The sequence below is a fragment of the Pseudochaenichthys georgianus genome, chromosome 12 (genome assembly GCF_902827115.2).
Source record: "Pseudochaenichthys georgianus chromosome 12, fPseGeo1.2, whole genome shotgun sequence".
NCBI classification, from domain to species: Eukaryota; Metazoa; Chordata; class Actinopteri; order Perciformes; family Channichthyidae; genus Pseudochaenichthys; species Pseudochaenichthys georgianus.
The window spans coordinates 24,208,319-24,219,557 of record NC_047514.1 but is presented as its reverse complement, the minus strand read 5'-3'; the positions used below and the strand labels follow the sequence as shown (position 1 = coordinate 24,219,557).

The following is an 11,239-nucleotide window of genomic DNA, read 5'->3' as shown; positions in this document are numbered from 1 at the left end:
AACATCATATTATGTCCAAATAAACGTCATAGTTATGAAAAAATACATGAAAAAAGGTCATAGTTGCCTATATGGTGAAACGTTTGCATAGTATGTTGAAAACAGGTGTTAGTATGGTATGTCGAAAAATGTTTAAAACATCATAGTATGGGTGTCCAAAAAAACGTCATACGAAAAATATGAAAAAAACGTCATAGTCACAGTATGTCGAAACATTTTTTTAAACATAGTATGTCCAGATAAATGTCGTAGTAAAAGTCATAGTATGTCGGAAAAAAACCGTAATAGTTTATTGTTCAAAGAAATACATGAAAAAAGGTCATAGTATAGTATGTCTAAAACAAATGTCATACTAGAAGAATAGACGTTTTTTTTCAAAATACTATACTGTGACTTTTTCTTTTGTTTTTTTATGAACTACAAAATATTGTTTTTTTTCGACTTCCTATACTATGACTTTTTTTTCCAATTTCCCTACAAAATATACTATGACTTTTTTTTCTTCAAATACTATGACTTTCTTTCATATTTCTACGATATTTTTTTAAGACAGTCTAATCTATTACTTTTTTCCATGTTTTATTCGACATACTATGACCTTTTTTCTCCAGATTTTTCTGATTACTATGATATTTTTTTCAACTACACTATGATGTTTGGCAAACTATACTACAACATTTTTATCCAAATACTATGACTTTTTGTTCACATTTATTTTTGGACATACTAAACTTTGATGATTAAAAAACAGAACATTCTATATCATGCTTTATTTGACACATTTTTCTTTTAGAAAAACTATAAATACTATAATATGAGGCTTTTTTTCATATTTTTGGACATACTATACCATGACATGTTTACTTTATTAATGTGGTTCTCGTGTCCCATGAGCCTGACACCTTAATGCCCAGAGAGATGGTTCCACTTGGCCAAAGTGTGACTCTCAGGGAGCAATTAGCCTCCCAGGAGCGTTCCTTCTAATACACCTGAGAATGATCCGCTGTTAACGAGCTCCACACTCCCCATTGGAACATACTGTTTCATGATAACTACATGTCGCCTGGCTTTGAGCTATATTTAGAAACAAAGTGTGAGCATTTAAAAAAACAACAACAGTTAATTCTGTAAGAGACATTTTGCTAAAGAATTCCCCGTTATTTCCAGTCTTTCTGCTCCACTGTGGGGAATACCAATGAGGCGTTATGTAGGTCACATCGTACCCTTCACTCTGTCTCTGGACCGCTCGTCTGAGCATATGGTCTCGAGCAACTTGTTATCTATCTAGGCCTGCTTGAGTATTTAATGCGCATGAGATGCAGCTCCCACACGCAAAATAATCTTAATTTACATATAACAGAATGAGACAGACAAGAGGCAACAACATTTTTAAAATAGCTAAATAAAACTTTAATAGGTCTAGTTGCAAATGTACATAAATTGCACAGCCACATTTTGTCAACACAAATTCCTCTGTACATTATTGTTTTGTCACTGTCGTCAAAGGAAGCAGAATCCAGCAAATACTTTATACTTTCAACATACTTACAAAAGTATTTTCTACAAGATAATAGAAAACATACAACATCTTTTACTTTATTTATAGCTTTATATTTTTAATAGATCTTTTGTCGGACTGGATGAAATGTGTGACCAGAGCTTGTGGTTATTCTACTAAAACCTGGGTGAGAACATGGAGGGGATAAAATAACTGATTGATGAGAAGTGAAATTAAAAAAACAAAGCAATACTAAGTATATCAGTTAACTTGTATAGTTGTAAACTGAGATTTGAAGTAAGACTATGTCAAATTTGATAAACAACAGCCTTTACCTAATGCTTAACTACTGTTATGCTAATCCTCTGATTTAGCTACATGCTAAACCAGTTAAAAAACCAATAGCTTGGCATTTAGCTAACATGCTCTTACAGTAACTGAATTGAATAACTGCCTTTTAAAGCAAACATGACCTGACATTTGCTAATGTTGGCAACCAAAAGTGATTTGTCATAACAGACGATGCGAGAATTAGCATCACTAATTCCATGTGTTTAGCTAAGGTAAATGCTAAAAAGTAGTTAACAGTTTAGCATTTAGCTAAAATGCTAAGCATGGTAACAGTAGTATTAATAGCCATTATTCCAGTGAACTGAATAATGAATATGCCTTTTATCGCAAATGTATCTTGAATGATTTGTAATAAAGTATTATTTGTTTGTCAAAAGTAACATAGTCTTGCTTTAATCTCTGCAGTGAAAGATTAAGGACTGAATGTGAGGTAAATTTTTTTTGCACTATGAGACTTCTTCAGTCTGATAGAAAGGTTGGTGAATGGTCGATAGAAAAAATCCCTTTCTTAGGTTTTGAAATATGCCACTTTTTAAACAACTGAAATGGTACTTTGCTTAAAAAACAAGAAGCTAAAAAGCTCAAATAAACACCAACCACCGAGGATAAAAGTGCATTGAGCTAGACTGATGAGAAATGACAGGATTGGGCGGCATGTTCCACTACTTCCCAAGAGTCTAACTGCTCCTTAGTCCGTTTTTTGGCTAGTGATATTACACTCTAAATACAAAAACAATAGCTCTAACAGGGAGTAAACACTGAAGGTTAATTTAAATTGTATAGTTCTACCCCATGAGGACAGATGACTGACTGAGCCATTTTGTATTTACAATATCCATAGATACAGCAGAGTTTGAGCACAAGATACATTTACAAAAAAGCTCTGTTAACATTAGGTAAAAATAGTGTGTGCATTTTATTTACACGTTCCCAGGCTGTCCAGCCTCACGATGCACTCGGTTATCATATATTTACTGTATATGTCTGCAGCAAAGCATTCATCGTTGTCGTCATCACCTTCGAATTGGCAACACAAAAAAATGGTCTCGAGAGCGAGGTGAAGCATGCGGAGCCTCACACTTGATGTTTACAGTCTGTTACAGGTAAGAAAAAATCAATACAAAAATATACAAAATACAGATGCTGATGCATGGGAGCAAATGCAAAGAGATAAAAGGACCACACCCCATGTTAAGACCATCTGTGAGCTAGCATCTTCACATTAGAAGAGCAAGGGATGAAGAAGGGTGGAAGCGAGGAAGAGGAAGAAGAAAAGAAGCAAAATGATGTCACGAGGATTAATAATCACAGTTTGGATGCAGCACACGTCATCACCACCGACACATAAAGCAGTTAGAGATAAATGTTGAAACATAGGAGGCCATTATGAGAACGGCTCACCAGTCCAGTGTATAGTGTGAGAGGGCGGGGCTTCCGTTATCGGGTTATTTAAATCCCTCCGGTCAATATATTAGGTGTGGCATCATTGAAGGGCAAATGTGCCACTGATTGTATCATTTGACTGGCTGGGGGGGGGGGTCGGGGGGGGTCATGTGAATCACAGGCAAAACAAGCCGGTGAGCTTTGGTTTTGTTTGGGATTTTTTTCGTCCTTCTTTTTCACTGAGTTCCTCTTATGTGGGTACGTATACGTCTACAAGCTGGGTAAGCATACAATTACTAAGCCAAATGGTACTGTTAAGATGAATAAAATAGTTTATAAAAAATGATCCATTTCTACGTAAGAGGGGCATACCTCACATCAAATATATAAACCGACTGGGCTGTTTGCAGACCCTTGTGTCGTATATCCACCTGTGACTGTTGAGCACACGTCGTGCTGCAGCAGCCCCTCCACTTGGCCTGATGATGTGGCTCTTTAAGTGGCCTGCAGGTGAAGATCAATAAACACCAATAACATTTGATCAGAAGTCCTCCCAAGTGTCCAGGAAATTGAGATCTTCTAGGGCCGTCACTAACTGTTTCTAACGGAAACCCTGTGAGGGAGGGAGTGAGGGAGGGTCTTCACACGTCTCTCCATAGCTCCGGTGCTGCTAGAGCGAGAAGACCAAACGTGTGACTCAGAACGATGAGCACCAGAAGAAGAAACCGAACACATGCACTGCACACTGATGTAAAGGGTCAATGATGCAGGTTTGAGGGGGGGGGGGCGATGGTGCTGATCACTGCTCGGGGGGGACGGGGACCCTCTCCTCCAGGGCTCTGCAGCGACACACTACAGTCTTTCATCGCAAGAGAAGAACACTAGATCTCACTCCTAAATAAAGGGCTGCTTTTATATTTGAGATTATCAAATATAGACATGTGTGTATACTCTATAGAAGACAAGAAATGCATACATCTATATTAAATCTCATCAATATAGCCATCACATAGATTTACTTCACTCTTCATTATACATGTATGTGTGTACACCTTTCCTGTACCCTTTACAAATCCACAGTATAAGTTGTGCCTTTTTTGCAGAGATCGGGAGCTGTGGGATAAAGTCGAGGTGTGTTCCTGACTTAAGGCGGTTCATGTACCAATAGCTTCCCACAAAGTGCACGACATGGGGATGGGGGGGGGGGGACACTCAGGAACACACCAAGGAGAGAGAAAAAGGGACATAAAGATACTTTTGTTGACTAAAAATATCTATTTTTTTTGCGCACCTATTTGGTTCTTTATAAACAATGACTTTAACTGGAAGGTAATCCTCTCCAGACAGCGATGGTCCTCAAAGCGTGTTCGCGGGCCGCTCGGTTCTCAAGAGGGAAAAGCAGAAAGAGAGGAGGAAAGGAGGGTTGCGAAGGTGACCGTGAGAGGCGGTCGTCACTGTGAGTGGTTGAATAGTGGTTCGTCCCACGCGTAGGCAGGGTCTTGAACGTCCCTTCCGTCCTCTGGAGAAGTGTTTGACAGATGGACAGCTTTGAGTTTTCTATGTACAAACTCTGCCCCGCCCCCTCGGCCCGCCCCTCCCAACGAAGGCCGTCTGGTGGTCTTCTCGAGGGATCTGTCCGCTACTTGGCGCCCTCTCCAATGCTGCCCAAAGGCTGAAATATCCTCTCTAAAAACACAAACACTCGCAGTCTTTCAAACCGACATGCAGCCATATGCGTGCATGCAGACGTCCTCTCTCTGAATAACTGTACACACTCCACAGGGCAGAGGAAGGCTCTAACAGTTGCTGCTGTTCCGGAACTCTCCGTTCTCAGTGATCTGCAGCTTGGAGGGGTTGGTGGGGGAGATGCCGTTGCGGGTCTGCATGCTGTAGCGCTCCTTCAGCTGCGTGAGGGCGGACATCAGACGGGCGTTAGCGGCATCCAGCGAGGCTATGCGCTTCTCCTGCGCACACACACACACACACACACACACACACACACACACACACACACACACACACACACACACACACACACACACACACACACACACACACACACACACACACACACACACACACACACACACACACACACACACACACACACACACACACACACACACACACACACACACACACACACACACACACACACACACACAGTTAGAGCAACAGATGGAATCTATCTACATATACAATAGAAGGATGCTGCATGGAAGACGTGTTCTCTGAAGGCCACCGGGTAATGTACAGTAAACCTACAGTATGGTGTCTCGTTGAGCCACAGATATCTGCTGTTCATCAACATGTGAAGAATTCTGAAGCCAGCACACTCAAGTCAAACTGAAACCCACTGACTTCAGGTAGACGGGACCTCAGTGCAAACATGCAACCTTACTTTGACTTTATTCCTGCTGGAGGGGGGTTTCTAATGCGACATGGTCTTCTTCTTCTTCTTCTTCTTCTCCAAACCCCTAAGTACACCTTCCTTTTCTATAAGGCTTGCTTGTACACTTTGGATATACACATGTGTCTAAATTTCTTGTTTCATATGTGAAAAGTTATCCCAACAAAGCAAAGTGATTGGATTAGAGCAGAGTATTCACTTTGCTTCTGATATGGCGTACATGCAGACATGTTGTGCCCCTAACCAATGAGTGTGTGGGGGCTTCCTACACCAGGCTCTCCGTGCTGATCATGCAGAGGGCTCAGAGCGGGCACACCTCCCTCTCTGTCTTCATATGAGAATCCTCATCTCCCTCTCTGTCTTCATAACGAGAATCCTCATCTCCCTCTCTGTCTTCATAACGAGAATCCTCATCTCCCTCTCTGTCTTCATATGAGAATCCTCATCTCCATTCTCTGTCTTCATATGAGAATCCTCATCTCCCTCTCTGTCTTCATATGAGAATCCTCATCTCCATTCTCTGTCTTCATATGAGAATCCTCATCTCCCTCTCTGTCTTCATATGAGAATCCTCATCTCCATTCTCTGTCTTCATATGAGAATCTTCATCTCCCTCTCTGTCTTCATAACGAGAATCCTCATCTCCCTCTCTGTCTTCATAACGAGAATCCTCATCTCCCTCTCTGTCTTCATAACGAGAATCCTCATCTCCCTCTCTGTCTTCATAACGAGAATCCTCATCTCCCTCTCTGTCTTCATATGAGAATCCTCATCTCCATTCTCTGTCTTCATATGAGAATCCTCATCTCCATTCTCTGTCTTCATATGAGAATCCTCATCTCCATTCTCTGTCTTCATATGAGAATCTTCATCTCCCTCTCTGTCTTCATAACGAGAATCCTCATCTCCCTCTCTGTCTTCATATGAGAATCTTCATCTCCCTCTCTGTCTTCATAACGAGAATCCTCATCTCCCTCTCTGTCTTCATAACGAGAATCCTCATCTCCCTCTCTGTCTTCATAACGAGAATCCTCATCTCCCTCTCTGTCTTCATATGAGAATCCTCATCTCCATTCTCTGTCTTCATATGAGAATCCTCATCTCCATTCTCTGTCTTCATATGAGAATCCTCATCTCCCTCTCTGTCTTCATATGAGAATCCTCATCTCCATTCTCTGTCTTCATATGAGAATCCTCATCTCCATTCTCTGTCTTCATATGAGAATCCTCATCTCCCTCTCTGTCTTCATATGAGAATCCTCATCTCCATTCTCTGTCTTCATATGAGAATCCTCATCTCCATTCTCTGTCTTCATATGAGAATCCTCATCTCCATTCTCTGTCTTCATATGAGAATCCTCATCTCCATTCTCTGTCTTCATATGAGAATCCTCATCTCCCTTCTCTGTCTTCATATGAGAATCCTCATCTCCATTCTCTGTCTTCATATGAGAATCCTCATCTCCATTCTCTGTCTTCATATGAGAATCCTCATCTCCACTCTCTGTCTTCATAACGAGAATCCTCATCTCCCTCTCTGTCTTCATATGAGAATCCTCATCTCCATTCTCTGTCTTCATATGAGAATCCTCATCTCCATTCTCTGTCTTCATATGAGAATCCTCATCTCCACTCTCTGTCTTCATAACGAGAATCCTCATCTCCCTCTCTGTCTTCATATGAGAATCCTCATCTCCATTCTCTGTCTTCATATGAGAATCCTCATCTCCATTCTCTGTCTTCATATGAGAATCCTCATCTCCACTCTCTGTCTTCATAACGAGAATCCTCATCTCCACTCTCTGTCTTCATATGAGAATCCTCATCTCCCTCTCTGTCTTCATAACGAGAATCCTCATCTCCCTCTCTGTCTTCATAACGAGAATCCTCATCTCCACTCTCTGTCTTCATAACGAGAATCCTCATCTCCACTCTCTGTCTTCATAACGAGAATCCTCATCTCCACTCTCTGTCTTCATAACGAGAATCCTCATCTCCCTCTCTGTCTTCATATGAGAATCCTCATCTCCCTCTCTGTCTTCATATGAGAATCCTCATCTCCACTCTCTGTCTTCATATGAGAATCTTCATCTCCATTCTCTGTCTTCATAACGAGAATCCTCATCTCCATTCTCTGTCTTCATATGAGAATCTTCATCTCCATTCTCTGTCTTCATATGAGAATCCTCATCTCCATTCTCTGTCTTCATATGAGAATCCTCATCTCCACTCTCTGTCTTCATAACGAGAATCCTCATCTCCATTCTCTGTCTTCATAACGAGAATCCTCATCTCCCTCTCTGTCTTCATATGAGAATCCTCATCTCCATTCTCTGTCTTCATAACGAGAATCCTCATCTCCCTCTCTGTCTTCATATGAGAATCCTCATCTCCCTCTCTGTCTTCATAACGAGAATCCTCATCTCCATTCTCTGTCTTCATATGAGAATCCTCATCTCCCTCTCTGTCTTCATAACGAGAATCCTCATCTCCCTCTCTGTCTTCATATGAGAATCCTCATCTCCATTCTCTGTCTTCATATGAGAATCCTCATCTCCCTCTCTGTCTTCATATGAGAATCCTCATCTCCATTCTCTGTCTTCATATGAGAATCCTCATCTCCATTCTCTGTCTTCATATGAGAATCCTCATCTCCACTCTCTGTCTTCATAACGAGAATCCTCATCTCCATTCTCTGTCTTCATAACGAGAATCCTCATCTCCCTCTCTGTCTTCATATGAGAATCCTCATCTCCATTCTCTGTCTTCATATGAGAATCCTCATCTCCACTCTCTGTCTTCATAACGAGAATCCTCATCTCCCTCTCTGTCTTCATAACGAGAATCCTCATCTCCCTCTCTGTCTTCATATGAGAATCCTCATCTCCCTCTCTGTCTTCATAACGAGAATCCTCATCTCCCTCTCTGTCTTCATATGAGAATCCTCATCTCCATTCTCTGTCTTCATATGAGAATCCTCATCTCCATTCTCTGTCTTCATATGAGAATCCTCACCTCCCTCTCTGTCTTCATATGAGAATCCTCATCTCCCTCTCTGTCTTCATAACGAGAATCCTCATCTCCCTCTCTGTCTTCATAACGAGAATCCTCATCTCCCTCTCTGTCTTCATATGAGCATCCTCATCTCCCTCTCTGTCTTCATATGAGAATCCTCATCTCCCTCTCTGTCTTCATATGAGAATCCTCATCTCCCTCTCTGTCTTCATAACGAGAATCCTCATCTCCATTCTCTGTCTTCATAACGAGAATCCTCATCTCCCTCTCTGTCTTCATATGAGAATCCTCATCTCCCTCTCTGTCTTCATATGAGAATCCTCATCTCCATTCTCTGTCTTCATAACGAGAATCCTCATCTCCCTCTCTGTCTTCATAACGAGAATCCTCATCTCCCTCTCTGTCTTCATATGAGAATCCTCATCTCCCTCTCTGTCTTCATATGAGAATCCTCATCTCCCTCTCTGTCTTCATATGAGAATCCTCATCTCCCTCTCTGTCTTCATAACGAGAATCCTCATCTCCATTCTCTGTCTTCATAACGAGAATCCTCATCTCCCTCTCTGTCTTCATAACGAGAATCCTCATCTCCATTCTCTGTCTTCATAACGAGAATCCTCATCTCCCTCTCTGTCTTCATATGAGAATCCTCATCTCCCTCTCTGTCTTCATAACGAGAATCCTCATCTCCCTCTCTGTCTTCATATGAGAATCCTCATCTCCCTCTCTGTCTTCATAACGAGAATCCTCATCTCCCTCTCTGTCTTCATATGAGAATCCTCATCTCCCTCTCTGTCTTCATATGAGAATCCTCATCTCCCTCTCTGTCTTCATATGAGAATCCTCATCTCCCTCTCTGTCTTCATAACGAGAATCCTCATCTCCATTCTCTGTCTTCATAACGAGAATCCTCATCTCCCTCTCTGTCTTCATATGAGAATCCTCATCTCCCTCTCTGTCTTCATATGAGAATCCTCATCTCCATTCTCTGTCTTCATAACGAGAATCCTCATCTCCCTCTCTGTCTTCATAACGAGAATCCTCATCTCCCTCTCTGTCTTCATATGAGAATCCTCATCTCCCTCTCTGTCTTCATATGAGAATCCTCATCTCCCTCTCTGTCTTCATATGAGAATCCTCATCTCCCTCTCTGTCTTCATAACGAGAATCCTCATCTCCATTCTCTGTCTTCATAACGAGAATCCTCATCTCCCTCTCTGTCTTCATAACGAGAATCCTCATCTCCATTCTCTGTCTTCATAACGAGAATCCTCATCTCCCTCTCTGTCTTCATATGAGAATCCTCATCTCCCTCTCTGTCTTCATAACGAGAATCCTCATCTCCCTCTCTGTCTTCATATGAGAATCCTCATCTCCCTCTCTGTCTTCATAACGAGAATCCTCATCTCCCTCTCTGTCTTCATATGAGAATCCTCATCTCCCTCTCTGTCTTCATAACGAGAATCCTCATCTCCATTCTCTGCGCCTGCTTACCGAGGGAGGCAACTCATCGCCTTCCTTTGGCGTGTTTGTTTGCACATGCAACGTCTCATTACTCCCAGCGTGAGGGAGATTAATCACCTCTCCGTGTCGGCGAATGTTATGCTGCTGCAGCAGGGTGTCCCCCCCCCCCCCCCATGCTGTTGATGACTCCCATTGACATCCATCTCTAAAGACGCACCTTGGTGCTGAGAGGCTTTAAGGAACACTTTGTCTTTGTGCTAACTTCTTTCTTGCTTTTTAATTACTCTTAGCTCTTAGCTCGTTATATTCCCAACAATCAACTTTTAAGTTTGCACTTTTTTGCGTTCCTAGACAGATCTGAAACACAGTGGCATAGGAACAAGAACCACATGATTATAGAACGGCTTCGTGTTAACAGACAACTAGATAACAAATGACTAAGTGTAGGTTTCAAGAGAGAGGGAGCAGAGCCGCCCGAGCTTGTCAGCAGCAGCAGCTCTGAGTCGGCTATGAATGAGACATCTCTGGAGCGACCCTTTGTTTCCTCAAGCAGAGGACACAAGTGGCAGCACATAGATCTAGAACCACATAGATCTAGAACCACATAGAACCTGCAGAGTGAGCTGACCTGTGCGTCGATGATCTTCTGTTTAGAGTCCACCACGGCCTGCATGTCTGAGTGGTCCTTCTTCAGCTCCTCTTCCACCGACATCAGCCTGCACACACACACACACACACACACACACACACACACACACACACACACACACACACACACACACACACACACACACACACACACACACACACACACACACACACACACACCACACACACACACACACACACACACACACACACACACACACACACACACACACACACACACACACACACACACACACACACACACACACACACACACACACACACGTAAATATACAACTACAAATCATTGATTGTTAAAAAACCTCTTAAACAAAAGAATCGGACTTTTATCGTTTAAAAAAATGTGTCGATGGTATTGTGAATATTGTTGACCAGTTTCCTCTAAATCAAAGTCAAGTACAAGTAATTGCAATTGTTAAAATATTTAAAATACCTTTCCCTTTTGATTT

General features: G+C 41.9%; 1 protein-coding gene across 9 annotated transcripts in view; it reads right to left on the bottom strand.

Moving 5' to 3' along the window:
• Window positions 1-1,382: 1,382 nt before the first annotated feature.
• The window catches only part of LOC117455833 (disabled homolog 2-interacting protein-like), a 207,373-nt gene continuing 197,516 nt past the window's right edge, over window positions 1,383-11,239 (bottom strand). For all 9 annotated transcript variants that reach the window (XM_034095420.2, XM_034095421.2, XM_034095428.2 and 6 more), the window contains 2 exons: window positions 10,750-10,837; window positions 1,383-5,196 (listed from right to left, as the gene is read on the bottom strand). In XM_034095420.2, the coding sequence (XP_033951311.1) occupies window positions 5,029-5,196; window positions 10,750-10,837 (256 nt within the window). In that variant the 3' untranslated portion in view covers window positions 1,383-5,028. The remainder of the gene's footprint in view (window positions 5,197-10,749; window positions 10,838-11,239) is intronic.